At 38.2% G+C, this 18043-nt stretch overlaps 1 protein-coding gene across 1 annotated transcript in view; it reads right to left on the bottom strand.

Moving 5' to 3' along the window:
• The window catches only part of LOC124798543 (activating signal cointegrator 1), a 128199-nt gene extending 116113 nt beyond the window's left edge, over nucleotides 1-12086 (bottom strand). The window contains exon 1 of the mRNA XM_047261994.1: nucleotides 11554-12086. Within this exon, the coding sequence (XP_047117950.1) occupies nucleotides 11554-11657 (104 nt within the window). The 5' untranslated portion in view covers nucleotides 11658-12086. The remainder of the gene's footprint in view (nucleotides 1-11553) is intronic.
• Nucleotides 12087-18043: the final 5957 nt, after the last annotated feature.

The raw sequence follows: 18043 nt of genomic DNA, 5'->3' as shown, positions 1-18043 counted from the left end.
TGTGCCTCTGGGACAGTCGTGTCAAAGAACTTCAATAAAAATATAAAGATTGGCCTAAGCGTCAATTACTTGAACAAGGATCTCACAATGTTATGCACAAAGCACTTGTTGAATCACGAACATGATTTTCCTTGTTCTTCATATAATATTGGGCCTGATGAAAAACTTTAAAATGTAAGATGGGATTTTTGAGGGTCCCCAAATATGCAAACTGTGCAAAGATGAGCATTTCAACATCATCCTGACAGGTGTGAAATGTTAGTTTGAGATGCCTTTGTTCAAGTGTCAACAAACTTTCTAGGAAATAAGAGGGCAAAAAACTATAAGGATCTTGCAGAAAATCTTCTGCGCTGATACAATATACTGAGGTGCAACATGTTCTAAATGTTACACTTCCTAGATTACCAGTTTGACTTCTTTCCCAACAACTGTGGTGCTGTAACCGACAAGCATGGAGAATGCTTCCACCAACAAATTTTGAACATGGAAATGAGATACCAGTGCCTCAATGTTAGCAATTTCTTCTGGTGACTAATCAGGAGATCACCAGCAGAAAACTACAAATACCAGGCAAAGTGGTAGCACCTTCAGTGACCTTCCTCCAAGGTAAATACATACATAAGCTTATAAAGGCAATAACGTAAAGTTACCGTAACTTCAAAATGAGAGCTAATCTTGCATTTTTATAAGCATTTTTGCTATCAGTACACCTGAAAACATAAAGATCAGCTGTTTTCATGCCTGTTACAAAAAAAAATAATAATAATAATAAATAAATAAATGTAAAAAAATTTAAAAAAATTGTTTGCTAGTGCAATATTCCCCAACCAAAATGTGGCAAGAGTCAGTTACTACTAGTGAAGAGAATAATGCTCTCACAACTTGAATTGCTAACAGTATTAACAGGGGCTACTACCGCTATAAATACTGTTATGCTGTTACTGCATGGTCACAACCTCTGTATCAGCAGAGCATAACTTTGAATGGTTCAGTCATTATCCTACGATCGATAATGGAATATCTCACAACATTAAAAACATTTGTGTGCATTAAGATTATAAAAATTCAATAGAGCGTCTTGCCATCTCCACGAAGATAGTCTGGTCGAAAACAACCTGTAGACCCCTTTACAGGAGCAACAACACCTCAGATGTTGTGAACATTGGGCACATGGTGGAATGGACTGCCATGGCTTTCGCAAGATCTTAGTCCTTTCAGATCAGTAGCAGTTCCTGTGTTATCAGAAGCTAAAATGCTACTCAGACGATCTCAATCACAGCTGCCAACAGAATCACCTCCTACTGGAAACTATTACACCCAACTGCTTACATTCTCCATTTAAAAAAAAATCTCATTCAGAAAAAAGATACACACGGAGAATTCAGCACAGAAGAGACTCATTCCTATTACAATGAGGCTTTGCTAGAAGAATGCTTCTTCCTCAAAATCAACGCTTTAGTTTACCATACACCTCATTGACGATAAAGTGTCCCATCCTCTATTAAGATGGTAGCTGATTACATTTGGGAGGTAATCTGCAAATTCATCAAGATGTTTAGAGAAGAGTGTTACCCTCTTGTAGTAGAAAGGAAACACCAATTAACTAACCTCCTGATTATGTACTTTCATATCAACCTACACTATCCTGGAACACAAGTGATTCTATTGCAACTGAGCAGTCCCATTGGGATACTACACAACTGTGTGTCATCAAAATGGCCATACATTATTACTATCTTAACTGTAAAATTGCTCGTTATATTGTCCCAGTCTACTATTTTGTAACTAGAGTTTGTGGTGTGGCATGCTGTACATTCAGGACAACATTTACACCACGTCCTCTCAGGGCAACGAAAAGAGGTGTGTGTGTGTGTGTGTGTGTGTGTGTGTGTGTGTGTTTGTGTGTGTGTGTGTGTGTGTGTTTGTGTGTGTGTAAAAACATTGTTTACATAGTATTTAAGTAGAGAACTTTCCACTGTGTGTGCTGTGGTTTGATGTGTGTGCTTTGAAAAAAGCTTAACGTAAATGTCATACTGTTCTGAGCTTCTATATAGAAATTATTACTTCTAACAATTCATGTGAGTTACAAACTGAAAAGAGATCTGTCCATCCACAGTTGTAAATATTCTTATAAAATGGATAAGAAATACAGAAGAGTTACTGAAAGACATTTATGTCATTTAGTAGCTTGCATATGTCAGAGCTCTCTTACAGGCCTCAACCCTCTGCAAAAAGGTGAAGAAGTCACTCGGCGTGATTCTGTGGCACTGCATAGCAGGTCTACTATGTTGAGATACTTTGAGAAATACAAGTCTAAAAAAAAAGACATACTGTAATTAAATTAAAGTTTGTCATTAATAGCTTCAGGGTGACAGATCATTTGCAAGGTAACACTTCATTTTGGTTCAGTCCAGCTACAGAACATGGCTTTACATTCCACTTTGTTGCCCTAAGTGCTAGATGTAAATAAGAGGTGTGAAAAGAAGAGAGTATGATCAAAATTAAGAAGAATTTTCATGAAATAACGGAAGAAAATATGACACTGCCCAGAGAAACCTAAGCAAACAGTGAAGGAAATATAGGCAAGCACACGCTCAAAGTAATTAAAATATTTATGAAGAAGAAATAATTTTCATTTGGTGAAAATCAAAGAATTTTGAACTGTTAAAAAGAATTCGATAAAGGAAAACAGCTGACCATAGCAACGAGGTCAACATCAGGATATAATTACATGCTTGAGTAAAAACTTTTGACACACGAGTCATGAGGCTGGTTTTGAGGCTATGAGTACAGCAGCGACGTTCAATGGAATCTTGGTAGTAGTCAACCAACGTGACAACAGTGCAGCTTCACTCTGCAGTGCAGTGGCCAGTCAACCAACTATGCAACAACTGCAAAGTCGGTTATCACGACATCGCTTTGCTCACACACACAACACATTGGCGGCATGGAGCTGTTAGCAGTGTGACCCGTTAGGTGAGCTGTCAAAAGCTCAGAAATGAATATGCTTTTTTAAAGGAATGGTATGGTGTGTAAAATATTTACTGCAATGAATTTCAATAGTTAGGGACAGTGTAAACAGCCCAGAAAAAAATATACTTTTGTTTTTAGTATTAGTAGTATAGTGTGTAAAAATTTACTGAAACATAGTTCTGTAGTTGGGAACAGTGGTGTTTGAGCAGAGTCATATTATTGAAGTGTACATAATTTTGTCTATACTTTATGCTCGTTACTATTTGCAAAATGGATGGCAGCATGTCAGCAGCATTAAAGAAACTGGAAGAATTGTCAAACAGCAGTAAATCTCAAACAGAGAAATTAAATAAATTAGACACAGTATCTATCAGTATTACTACACTTAAAACTCAAGGACAGGAATTAAAAAGTAGTCTTTCAGATGTAAAGAGACAACGAGATAAGGTGCCTATGAAACTAGATAAAATTTCTAAAATGGGGGAAACCTGAGCAAACTTAGCAAAGGAGTTGTTAATAAGTGAGCCATGTGAGGTAGCCTGGAAAGAAGTTGAAGGACGGTTTGGAGGTGTAAATAGTAAGATAAAACAAAGACATGAATCTTCAACTAGTAATTTCAAAAGTATGAATAACCAAATTTCAGACACTTGAAGCTGCGCAGAGGTATTAGAACATAGAGAATTGTGAGTGACCCAAATGCATTGACTTGTTTGGGAACATCTACTGCCATTAGCTGAAAAAAGGGGTACAGAGAAAGTAAAATCTACTAGTGCTATCACTAAATCTTTGGATAATACTGTAAAACACCATAACAAATTTCAGCAGTTATGACAAACCAGTAAGAACTATGAAATAAAATGGCTATCAATACTTCTGGGGATCAAATGATCTAATTGAGGAATTTCAAAATGGAAATGGGATGTATCTGTTAAAACAGTTTCCTAAACCAGCTGACGGGTGTTTCTCAATCTTTACCAAAGAGGTGGGATGATTCTAAGAAAATAGAGTTTACACTTAGTTATCTAATAGTTGACCCAGTGAAATGCAGAACAGCTCAAAAGAATTTAAATCTTGGAACATTTCCAGGAAAAATTCAAAAGAAAATATTGGTTACTCAGTACACAGGAGAAAGCCACTTGGGCTCAGATAATTCCCAAGTTTCAAGTCATCATAAACACACTACCAGATATGCCCACAGGAATACCACTGCTGAAGTTAAGAATAAAAATTTTATTGGTGAACCACTATTAAAATTATTTGAATTGCCACGTACAAAAAAATTGAAGCAGTGGAATTACATGTGATAGCAGATAACAGTCAATATAAGCAAGCCAAAATATAGTGAAGAAATACAATGAACATGTGAATAAATCCTTATTTAATACAGATGAATTAGTATTGATTAAGGATATCAACGTAGTTCAGACATAAAGAAAGAGACTAGTAAACTTTTTCCAAAATACTATGAACTATTTTAAATAATGGATATTCCACATCCAAAAGCAGTATCTTTGGTAGACACCAAAACCAAGCCAGAAAAAGCGTTATATGATATTGATACGGTAAAGAAATTTAAATCCCCAGGAGAGGTTGCACCATCTGCAAATTCGGCAGTGTGGTGTCCATTAGCAGTCCAAGTTGATTGTTTTGTTACTTCATATTTAGTTTTTCATGAAACTGTATCTTCCTCTTCAACTAGGCCTATCCTATTGTCTTTAATGTACACCAATCTCTTACTGTCCTATCCTACGAAGAAGATGTGAGTAGCAAGAAAGGTATGTTATTTGTGCATAAAGGACATACATTACTGAATAATGATTGTAAGCCACACAAAAGCAATAAACCCACATCTTATTCTTATATAAACTTTATTTGAGTAACGAAAATGTCCTTTTGTATGTTTTGTACATATGCTTGTCTACCTTTTGTTTCATCTTATACATAACGGTATAAGATATTATGCACGTACTGTAAGTCATTAAGTACAAAGGTACTTGTGAGCAGTATGGAATATTTTACATTACCATGTACCGACATACATTAGAGTGTGGTTGAATACTATAAGCAAACATTAGCTTGTAGAATGACAACTAAAAATTAATTACTACTGAGGTGTTGTTATCCAGTATCTACTGGCTACTCATAAGGATATAGTTACAATAAATTTTCTGAGGCTCTATGGATGAAGCCGAGACAAGTCGGTTCTGCAATGTATGACCAACACACTTCATCCTCCAGCATCTCGGTGAAGCACCCATCAGGGAGGATACCTTGGGAAGGAGGGTCTCTCCTCCAGCAGGAGCACAGGTTCTGCTTTCCCTCTTTCCATATTCACACGTTTCTATTGTTTAAACCCTTCTTTTAATCATGCCACATTGTGGTAATTACAACCTGTATTCACAGATAAAGCTGAGAGATGATTCATGGGATACAGAGTAACACATTTGATGTACTGACAGATCTTTTTTTTTTTAACGCATGGTAAACTAAAGGATTGTTTGAATTGTGCTCGGAAGTACTTATTAGCGATGTCAAATGAATGGGCAATAAAGGGAGCTACTACTAGTCCCTAAAGGACACTGTGACACACTACCATGCCGACGAAAATGAAATAGTAAGATGGTTCAAGTGCAAAAAAGATTTGTGGAAGTGTAAAAAAAATGAGATGGTTACTCATATAATACATATTTTAATGTAAAAGGGAAGGATTATGGAGCTACCAAGGGAAGGCTTTGTATCCTATAATTATTAAAAATATGAAATGGAGATTAACAACAAATATAGAAATATGCTCAACAGAACGTGAGACACTAAATGGTCTAAAGAAATGAAGACAAAGTTGTTGGCATCCCAAACCATATTTGTTTTCGTCATTTTTGAGGTGAATATAATATGACCACTTCGATAATACAGAAATATAAACATTATACTCTAGGAGCAATAAAATGAGCAATGTCAGAGAATCTTTGACAACATGTGCATGAACATCAAGCACAATAAAAAGGAAAACATATGTAAAAAGTGTAATAAGAGAGAAGGCTCCTTAATACACAGTTCGAAAGAATATATGAGAGTTATATCACTGCAAGAAGTGTAGCAAAAAAGAGTCAGGAAACATACTTTTAACGTAATCTGGTAATCAATATGCTATAGAGAAACTTCGTCATTCGAATCTACAAAAGTAAGGGTCAGAGGCTGGGCTCATGGGTAAAATTTCTGAGATGGGATGGACCAGATTTTATGTCAGTTTGGGAGAGAGGAAGGGTAGTCAAACCCACGGAAGGGGTGGCCTAATTCTTGGACAGGTGCATCTATTAAAGGAATGATCTGAAACATTTTTGTATGTAAGGATAAAGAAAGGGACACTCACATTGTGAAGATGACAATGTAGTTACACAGAATCTGTCCAGAGGATAAGTTGTATATGTGGCTCTTAATAAGACAGGAAGATGGAAAGTGACTGAGTCACACTAATGAAGTATTCCTCAAAACAGTTAAAAGCAAATAGACTCACCTGGGCAATGATGATTCTTTGAACCTATGCTCCTATACAAGTTTGGTTACATACTGGTCACAGACTGAAACTGTGGAAGGTAGGCTATATTAAAATGTAAGCATGTAACTCCTTATAGTAAATAGACAAACTTTTTACATTTCAATGAGTTTGAGAAGCTTATGCTGTTACAAGCTATTCAAATGCAATTACATTTCAATAAGAATGCTGTAATTATAACAGAGAGTGATGAAACAGGGCAAGTATCTCTCATGGGTTTTTAAGACAATGCAACAATGTTTGAGTAAGAAAGTTGGAGGGTAAAAATAGTGTAATAAAATGTGAAACAAGAAAGTCATTTACTAGATTAGAATACAAGAACAATCCCATGGTTAAATCAATATTCGCTAGCAATTTAAACAAGTTATGTCAAAAAAAAAACACAGATATCAAAAAGACATGATACCTCTTTCTCAAGGATGCTAAATTAGGTGACAAAGTTGATCTGAAATGGAAATGCTTCCTTTAACATTTACTATTGGTAAATCAAATAACCAGTAATTGAAAAAACTGATATAAGAAATATGCCCAGAAATGTTTTTATTGTGTAAAGGGAAAGGAGTTTGGCCTTGAGAGATGTTAAGTTTAACAATGATAACAATTTAGCAAAAGTTAAAAGTTATATAATGATTGCAATTAGTAAGTTGTTTTACACAACATCTTTCATCTTAGCCGGGAGACCTTTGGTGTGACGTGTTCATTCAGAGCAACATGCTGAACTACTTCCTTTGAAGCCAACAAAAGATGTATGTGTAAAAATGCTGTTTATGTAGTATTTAACTAGACAATTTCCCTCTGTGCACCTTGTGATGTAATGTATGTGCTGACGTCATGGTGAGAGAACTGAGAGTACAGATCGTCAAAATGTGACAGTGACTGAGTGTCTCCTGCTGTGCTGGTGGGATGCTTATAATGTGGAGTCACAGCTCTGCAGTGTCTTTGAAGGCACAGAACAAGAGGCGCTGGAGATAATGACAATGCGTGGGAACAGTTGAAGAAGATTTAACAAAAATGACATTCAGTTCCGAGGTTCCATACGGAAATGATTTAAGGTAATATTTTAAGCGAATTACGAATTTAAAAGACATCTGTCCACCTAAAACTATAAATGTTCTCATACATTGGATAGGAAATGCAGAACAGTTATTGAAAGGTGTTTATGTCATTTAGTAGCTTGAATAGTTCAAAGCTCTCTTATAGTTCTCGACCCTCTGCAGAAGAAACATGGCAAGATTCTGTAGCATTACATAACAGGTCCACACTATCAAGAAACTGACAAAAAAGGGGAGGGAGAGGGGGGTACCATCTGGCCGCTGTGTCATCCTCCGCTAAGAATGCGGATAGGAGGGGCATGTGGTCAGCACACTGCTCTCCTGGCCGTTATGATGGTTTTCATTGACCGGAGCCGCTACTATTCGGTCGAGTAAGTCCTCAATTGACATCACGAGGTTGAGTGCACCCCGAAAAATGGCAACAGCGCATGGCGACCCAGATGGTCACCCATCCAAGTGCCGGCCACACCCGACAATGCTTAGCTTCAGTCATCTGATGGGAACCGGTGTATCCACTGCAGCAAGGCCATTGCCTTAACAGAACTACAAATGGATAAAAATGGTATACCCCAAATTGTCACCCTAGTGACCCTGAATAGAAAAGATATTACCAGACATGTCCAACTAGTCATATAACTGGACGTTATCAGACAGGAGGGGATGTATAAGAGCTGTGTCACTGCACACCTTTGTTTACTATCCAGGGATCATCTCACAATAATAAGAGATTTTTCACTATAATACAATGAAAATAAATAGCTCCAATAAAAATACACAAAGAATATGTATTTTTTATGAGAATAGGACAGGTTTCTGGCCATGGCCTAGCTGAAGGAATCATCCTAGCATTTGCCTGAAATGATTTAGGAAAACCTAAAACAGGGTAGCTAAACAGTACGAACTCCATCCTCCAATAAGAGTTCTGTGCCTTAACAACCACACTACCTCATTCAGTTGGTCTCTACTGTACAATCTTCTGATTATATTTATGCCATCTGCACCAAATATCTTCAATATAAAACCACAGTCAGAGACTGACCTCGGCAGCCAGAGACAGAGGTAATGTGCGTGTGTGTGTTGTCTAATTCAGAAGGAGGCCTTCTGGCCAAGAGCTTACTTGATTAGCAGTCTCTGTTCTGCCTGTCTGCAACTTAACATCTCCACTAAATGGAGAGTAGGAATACATCCTCTAGCAATAATCTCTGTTTTGCATATTATCCTATCTTTCATCTTTAAGCTCTGAGGTTTCCAAATCTTGTCTAGTGCAGTCCCCCAACAGTCAGTCTCTCCTCATCCCATCCGGTAAGTCTCCCCTGACTCATGGTTCTGGGCGACTTTTCTGAACTCTACCCCTTTTCCTAAACTTCTCTAGTTCTTTACCTTCACCCCTCTCCCTTCCCCTTCAAACCCTTCTGCTTCTGCCGGAAGAAGGAGCCAGTGGTTCCGAAAGCTTGCATACGTAAAACCTTTCTTTAAATGTGTGTTTTCCTGTCCCCGCTTGGTGAGTATATTTTTGACGAGTATATTTTTTGTCTACCCAATTACATTAGCTATACTGCCAAAAATTTATTATTTTCATTGTTATAACTCTTCCTTTTTGAAATATTGTCATTATTCCTTCCTGGATTTCAAATTGTAAAATAAAACATAGTTTTACACTGCACGCACTAAGGGTACCCACTAGTGACGCCACAACCACGAACATGCATGTCTCAACATCCTTCCTTCAGTTTATTTAAAAAACTGAGACAGAATTGAACCTGATGGGTGACATGTTAAGTTGAGGAGACATGTACAATCACATGCTCTAGATCTTGGCCCAATCGTTTGTAAAAGCAATACATTGTGATTGTTTACTATAGTGTGACAGGACATTCTTGTTGACCCCTTTTATTAACATGAATGATTTTTTACTTTCATGTTTACGTTAATAACATATCTTTTGCTGACTCCCTGCTGCAATAAATTTTGATTAACCAATTGGACTGGTTCAAGTATGGGCTGTTGTCTTCTTTCTGTCATTATATTTGTCTTTTTGTTTAATATGAATGGATGAAACCTATGGTACTTCTTAATAAGATTAAGAGATTGAAACACTGCTTGATGAGCTAACAAAAATTGTTTGGATCAATAAGAAAGATAAAAACTTAATACTGTTGGGAAATGCATTTAAAAAGCATGAAAAGGGAAAGAAGGAAACAGTCAAACATATCGAGTGGAGGAAAAAAATGAAAGAGGATGTGGCTGAGTAGAATTCTGCACACAGCACAATTCTATCACTGCTAACACTTGGTATAAGAATCATGAAAGACGGTTGTGTAGAAGAGGGCTGGAGTTACTAGAAGATTACAGATAGATTTAGAAACCAGATTTTAAACTCCAAACATTTCCAGAAGCAGATGTGGACTCTGATTATAATTTATAGATTATTAACTGCAGATCGAAAATGAGAAAAAGAAAATGCAGAACTGTTGAAACTAAAGATGATGGAATCTGCATAAATTGAACAAAACAAGAGATTTTTAAGAGTTACAATGGAAGCATTATGCAACTAGTGACTGAAACAATTGACAGGAACTAAACAGTGAGAGTGGGTAAAGTGAAGAAGCAAACAAATAACTGGGCAAAGAGAAATCGTTGGATAATATGCAAGACATGAATTTAATTGATGACAGGAAAATATATAAAAATACAGCAAGTGAAACAGGCAAAAGGGAACAAAATATCCAGGCATAAAATTGCAAAGTGACATGAAATGGAACAAATATGTGAGGTTAGTAATAGGGAAGCAGAAGGTTGACTTCAGTTTATTGAGAGAATGTTAGACAAGTGTAGCTCATCTATAATGAAGACCAAATACAGAACACATGTATGAGTAGTGCTCAAGTGTTTGGGATCTCCATTATGTCAGCTTAAAGGAAGGCATCAAAGTAATTCAGAGCTGTGCTGCTTGATATGTTATCAGTATGTTCAAGCAGTATGCAAATATTACAGAAGTGCTTCTTGAACTCAAAGGGGAATTACTGGAGTGAAGATGATGTTCTTTCATGAAACTTTCTTGAGAAATTTTAGAGAACCAGCATCTATGACACACTGCAGAGTGATCCTACTGTAACATAAATGTCACATATGGACAGTGAAGACACGGTAAGAGAAATCAGGGCTCATATTAACACATGCTGATAGTCTTTCTTTTGTTCCACCTGGAAGTAAAACAGGAAAGGGAATGGCTAGGAGTAGTACAAAGTGTCCTACAGCAACAAGGGTCAAAGTCAAATCGCTTACTGAAGGTACATAAGCCTTTGCAGCTAGATAAGGCTTGTGCAGGATGAACTAGCATGGAGAGTTGTTTCTGACTGAAGATGATTATAACAACAACAACAACAACAACAACAAATGAAGCTGTGCACAAACATACAGATAATATTTTCGGTGTAAGTTTTTTATTTCCATGTTGTCTGACTTAGTGGGGGGAAAAAACTGCTTGTGGTACTAATTGACAAGTAACACTAATTACTGAAATGGCAAAAATGTCAAACATATATTGTGGTGCGACATACATCTTCAATGAAATTTTTTGAGATATTTGCGCAGCGCGCGTTATTACCAATTATGACCTAACCTGTAACCAATGTGCCAAGAACGCTGCACGGGTCGTTCTCTTAAAGCTCTACATACATCTTTCGCAGACTTCAGCCGCTGAGGGGAATCGGAGTTTACCTTACGAATAGGGCAACAGCCGAATACACGAATATAACATAATTAGAGTTTCAATTTGCTATACAACCACATTGTTAAAAAAAAGATGGAGTAAGATGATTTATATACGAGTTGACAGCAATGCCTGACGCACAGTCATGTTAACTGAAAACCATTTTAGAGTAATGTGCCCTCAAGAAACAAGAATCTATGTTATTAACAATGAAACAACAAATGAAATAATATGTGGAAATTTAATACACTGTAGTTACTCACTGTATTAAGTCCTGGGGCACTGGGAAATCAAGAATGCTTGACAATTTGTCGTTTATCCAATTTTTCAAAGCTTCTGATGGCTCCTTAAAATTGCTCACAGGCATCTTTATTAAGTAGTAAATACTAACAAACGTAAACAACACACAAAACTCGCAAAGCTCAATCACAGATCATATATCACTACGATCTACGATGTAGAGTAACATGTCAGTGTTGCCACTTTCGACTATCTATGGTCGAAGGTTGCCACCTCCTTATTTGCCACGACGTTCATCTATCCATTAACCATAGTTAATTAACTGACTCGTTCCACATTTTTCGACTACTGCATCTCGAGGTGGCCAAGTAAATGGATTTTCTGACTGCTATTAATGTCAGTCTCTCATGCCAGGCACTCTGGATCGCTTTCAGATTTAGAAACGTGGCCTTTCTTTTGATGAAGCCAACCTTTCCTATTTCCTTGTCTGTTCTGCCTTTATAAAGGCCAGTTCATACTGACCGTCACAGCACCGTCATGTCACGGGACCGCCACGTCAAGGTGTATTCATACTGTCCGTCATGTCACGGCACGTCAGGTCAATTTACCTCACGTGATCTCAACTCGCATTGCTGTTCTTACTGTTCCTTCGCGGGAATTGCTATCTTCGTAAGATGATTTCCAACTGCTTTTACGCTCATATGTAACAAGGTAGCTTATATGTGTGAATGCTGAAGTCCACATTTGCACGAAAATTACATTTATTGGACTCAAATGGTTTACAGCTTGAGGGATAGCTTGTATAATAGAGAAGGGAGACAAAAGTGCAAAACAACACAAAAAAGGGTGTGAGGCCGAAAAAATGTCATTATGTGACACAGAAGTGGCATTTCACACATTATACAGGGAGGTTGAGGAAGAGGTATGTGCATTCTATATTTTTTTGAAAGTAGAAGCATCAATTTTTTTTCATTTGTTACAACAAAATGGACCCAGAATTACTAAAATGAACACAGTGTTGCAAGCTGCCATCACATCCTGTGAAAATTTGGTTTAAGGTTAACTTTTTTTTTTTTTTTTTTTTTTTTTTTTTTTTGCTAGTCCAGTGCAAATTTTTGTGCATTAGTCACATCTCCCTCAGTAACTTTCCCTTCAAGATATATAGGTTGTCTTTACAAGTTGTATTTTGTTTTTAGTAGTTCTGGTGTCTTATTTGTACTGGGGTAAGGTAGTGAAACCACACTAATATTGACTACTGATGCTTGGAAAACTGTTTCATACACAATTCAGAGAGCTACTTAACAATAAATAGACTTGCCACAAATACATATTTAAACACACAACCTGCGGTGTCTAAAGGATTCATAACATTTCTTTGCATAACACTAAGGATGCCTGACGGCGTGCAAATAGATTACAACTGCTAATCAGACTGATTCTACCCACAGAACTTACTTCACTTCAAGACGCTGCTAAGTTGCAATCCATTTCATTGTAAAATATTAAATATGTTATTGATGACTGTAAAAATGCGTTTTATAAATGTAGTAGAGGGTAAGTAATGTAGTACACTCGTGTTGTACAATTTAGATTGGTGTCAAACTGCTTCAATTCATCGGTCATCATTTACTATAAATTTTAACAAAAAATAACGAAATGAAAAAATTCTACCAAATAACAAACAACAAATAATTGATATCAACCGCCAAAATCACGACGAAACAAAATATGGAGATCTGCCTATGGCCATGTGTTGGGAGCAAATGAGCTTTTGGGTCGCGTGGCAGCAACAGATGGATGACGTCAGCTGTCAAAACTTCCCTCCAGGGAAACCTTGATGGTGGCGTGACGTGACATGATGGGACACCGAGTGGGGATTCCGCCATTTGAAAAGCATAATAGAATGTTTTGATGGGACAGACGTGATGTGATGTGATGGCCAATGTGAACTTGCGTTAATGGCGGAATCGAATCAGTGTTTTCTTTCTGATAAATAGTTTCAGCTAAGAAAAACTTTGCATGCATGATTCAGAAAAATGAATGAACCGGTATCGGAGCGAAGGCAATAAGGTCAATTCACACTGACCGTTGTGGCACCATCATGTCACTGCATCATCATGTGAAGGTGTATTCACACTGTCTGTCACATTGTGGCACATCAAATCAATCCAAGTAATATAATCTCATCTCGCATTGCTGTCCTCAACTGTTCTTTTCGCGAGAATTTCGATCTTTGCAAGATGATTTTCAACTGTTTTGTATGTGAAGTGCACACACACAAAGCAGTAGCTTATTTTCGTGGATTCTGGAGTCCACGTTTGTATGAAAATTGTATTTATTGGGATCAAATGGCTACTGCTTGCAGAGATAGCGTGTATATTAGAGAAGGGAGACAAAAGTGCAAAACAAAGCAAAGAAAGTGCACGAGACCGAAAAAATGTCATTACGTGGCACAGAACGGGAATTTTACACATTATGCAGGGAGCTTAAGGAAGAGGGTTCTGCATTCTTTATTTTGGAAAGTGGAACCCTCAATTTTTTCATTTGTTACAGTTATTACATCAAACTGCAGCCAGAATTACTAAAAGGAACACAGTGTTATGAGTTGCCATCACATCCTGAGAAAATTTGGTTTATGGTTATTGCTAGTCCAGTGCAAATTTTTGTGCATCAGTCATATCTCTCCCAATACCTTTCCATTCAAGATATATAAGTTTTCTTTACATTTTGTATTTGGTTTTTAGTAGTTCTAGTACCTTATTTGTACTGGTGTTTTCTAGTGAAACCAAATCAATATTGACCACTGATGCTTGCAAAAGTGTTTCATACACAGTTCAGAGAGCTGTTTAACAATAAATATGTCTGCCACAAATACATAGTTAAACAAAAAATTTGCACCATCTAAAGGTCTTCTTCAGTGCATTTCTTCATGCAACACTAAAAATGCCTGACAGCATACAAATAAATTCCACCTTCTAATCAATCTGATTCTACCCACTGTATTTATTTCATTTCAGGACTCAAGAAAGGGATAAAAGTGGTCGGCTTTGACCAATGACGTCAGAATTTGCCAGGAGCATTTATTACACATATGTAACAGCTGAGAAGAGTGTTCAGAAACAAAGGAATATGAGATACAAAAAATATGGTTGACATATATCAAGGCCAGTAGCATTTCGCCTTAAGGGGAGCCAGAGGCGCCTATGCTGCCCATGTTAAAATCACTAAGTTTGAGGAACATTTATGAATAAACTACCAAATAGAAAAATTTGAATTTTTTTTACATATAGAGTGGTTTAGTATTGCAGTTATGACAGAGGGATTTTGGAGTATCTTTTCTAGTTTCCTTCCAATTATTTTTTTTTATTAATATCACTACAACAATAGTAGGAAACTACTTCGATATCCTCATGGATGGTCGACCACCCTAAGCTCTTGTGGACTCTGGAGCATCTTATTCACTCATTTCGGAGAAGTATCGTCGCCAGTTGCACAAAACGGTATTCGTCGACATCAAAACATCTCTGCTGACGGAGGCTAATGGGAAATACGTAAGACCAACAGGAAGATGTACCATTCGTGTGGGTGTAAATGGCGATTCACAGCCCTTAGAATTCATCGTCTTACAGGAGTGTAGTCATGACATAATTCTCGGATGGGACTTTTTGAAAGGCAATTATAGATTGTGGTCGCTCGAAGATTATGCTAGATGAGATGAGATTCTGTGGGTAGGAAGATGCGCATACAAATGTGTGGAGACTATGTGTGCTGGATGAAATGATCATTCCCGCAGTCAGCGCTAGAAAGGCAACTGTCACATGTCATGCCATGCATCAACTCGTGGATCTTGTAGTGGTATGTAAGAGAAGCATATCACTGAAGAATAACTTCGTCATGCCAACCTCTGTCGTTTCGTTTAGGAACGGATTCTGTGAATTGTGGATAGTTAACTATCGCCAGGAACCGCAGATCCTTCCAAGACGCATGTGTGTAGCAGATGCAGAGCTGTTAATTGAAGAACAGCTGAGCGTCATAGAAACCCCCCATGCCGAGTCTGTGGGCGAAATTAGCGCTACCACTACGAGATAAGATCTTCTAGCCCGACGATCACCAAATCTCACTAAGGAACAACAGAAGAAGCTACTTGCCAGTCTTCAAGAGTTCTCTGAATGCTTCAAAGGTGAAGAGCAAATTAGACTATTCGACGGTGAAGCACTGAATTAGCACTGGGGACCATCAACCAATAAGCCAGAGAGCATACCGTGTGTCAGCAATGGAACGACGAATAATTCGTGACGAGATAGAGAAAATGATGAAGAATAACATCATTCAGCCTTCGCAGAGCCCATGGTCGTCACCATTGGTCCTCGTCAGGGAAAAGGATGGCAGTTGGTGCTTTTGTGTTGATTACAGGAAGCTTAATAAGATAACTAAAAAGGACGTTTACCCTCTTCTACGAATTGACGATATACTAGATTGTCTGAAGGGGGTTACATTTTTCTCAACCATGGACATGTACTCGGGATACTGGTAAATCGAAGTAGATGAGGCTAATCGTGAGAAAACTGCATTCATCACCCCTGACGGCGTGTATGAATTTAAGGTAATTCCGTCTGGTTTGTGTAATGCACCAGCAACTTTTGAATGGATGATGGATAATCTTCTACATCACCTGAAGTGGACGATGTGTCTTTGTTATTTATATGACATTATAGTGGTCTCAGAGACTTTTGATGAACATATAAAAAGACTGAGGGCCGTTCTTTAGTGTCTCAAACACTGCAGATTGAAACATAACCCAAGAAAGGGTCTCTTTGGAGTAAAAGAAATCAAAATACTTGGACACCTTGTGTCAAACAAAGGTGTGCGGCTACACCCAGAAAACATAAGGTCTGTAACGGAATTTCCCATTCCTAAAAGTATTAGAGATGTGAGAAGATTCCTCGGATTACATTCTTATTACCGTCGTTTTATCAAAGACTTTTGTATCAAAGCCAGGCCACTCCAAGAGTTATTAAAAGCTGATGGTAAATTTATCTGGGGTAGTGCTCAACAAGATTCTTCCGATGTGCTGCGAAAAGCTCTGACGACTGGCCCTGTACTTGGTCTATATGGAATAGAGAAGGTTATAGCCAATGCTTCTAGGACACTTACAAAAGCCGAGAGAAACTACTCAACTACAGAAAGAGAACGTCTTGCTGTGATCTGGGCGTTGTGAAAATTTCGACCGTATCTCTATGGAAGGCCATTTACAGTTGAAACTTCCTGGCAGATTAAAACTGTGTGCCATACCGAGACTCGAACTCGGGACCTTTGCCTTTCGCGGGCAAGTGCTCTACCAACTGAGCTACCTGAGCACGACTCACGCCCCGTCCTCACAGCTTTACTTCTGCCAGTACCTCGTCTCCTACCTTCCAAACTTCACAGAAGCTCTCCTGCGATAATCTCATTCTGGCCATTTACAGTTGTTACAGACCATCATTCACTTTGTTGGTTGACAGGTCTTAAGGACCCAATAGGACGACTCGCCAAGTGGGCACTACGTCTTCAAGAAAATGACATTACCATAGTTTACAAAAGTGGAAGAAAACACCAAGATGCCGACTGTCTCTCAAGAAACCCTGTGCAAGAACATCAATGCTTTGATGAAGATAGTGACTGTCTCACTACACTCCAGGATCTCTTTGCTGAGCAGAAGAAGGACGCCAAGGTAACTCAAATTATGGCTGCCTTAAATCGGTCAGAGGAAGCGAAAGGACAATTGAAGGTAGTTAAAAAAAACTTTGATCCGTTTGAAAAGAGGTTGTTACCAGTGATTCCTAAACACATGCGCTTAGATGGTCTACAGAAATTCCATGACACACCTGAGGCCGGACATTTAGGATTTATTAAGACATACGATAGAATCCGCAAGAGATTTTTCTGGCCAGGTTTATTTAGGAGTGTCCGTCACTATTTGTCGCACTGTTGAGAGTGCCAGAGGAGAAAGACAGTCCCTCAGAAACCACCTGGCCGACTCATACCAATTCCACCAGCCGTATGCCTTAGCAACGTGTTGGGATTGACCTCCTCGGACGATTTCCAACGTCTGCTAGTGGCGATAGATGGATTATTGTTTGCACTGATTATCTGACACGCTCTGCCATTACAAAAGCCGCGAAAAGAGCCGAAGCATTCGAGGTAGCCAAATTCATCGTGGGAGACATTCTATTAAAACACGGTGCCCCAAGGTCGTTAATTACAGATCGATGGAAAGTTCTTCAATCGAATCTTGTGACAGAGATAAACTGTCAGTGCAACATTACTCATCACAGGACGACTACCTCCCATCCGCAAACTAACAGGCTTGCTGAACACCTTAACAAGACCTTGGCCGACATGCTATCAATGTTCGCCAGTGTTGAGCAGAGCAACTGGGATGAGGTGTTACCTTTCGTGACGTTTGCCTACAACACCGCCTAGCAAGACATCACGGGATTTGCGCCCTTTTTCCTGGTGCATGAGCGTGAGGCG

Source organism: Schistocerca piceifrons, chromosome 5 (genome assembly GCF_021461385.2).
Source record: "Schistocerca piceifrons isolate TAMUIC-IGC-003096 chromosome 5, iqSchPice1.1, whole genome shotgun sequence".
NCBI classification, from domain to species: Eukaryota; Metazoa; Arthropoda; class Insecta; order Orthoptera; family Acrididae; genus Schistocerca; species Schistocerca piceifrons.
This window is presented reverse-complemented; position numbering and strand designations above follow the sequence as displayed.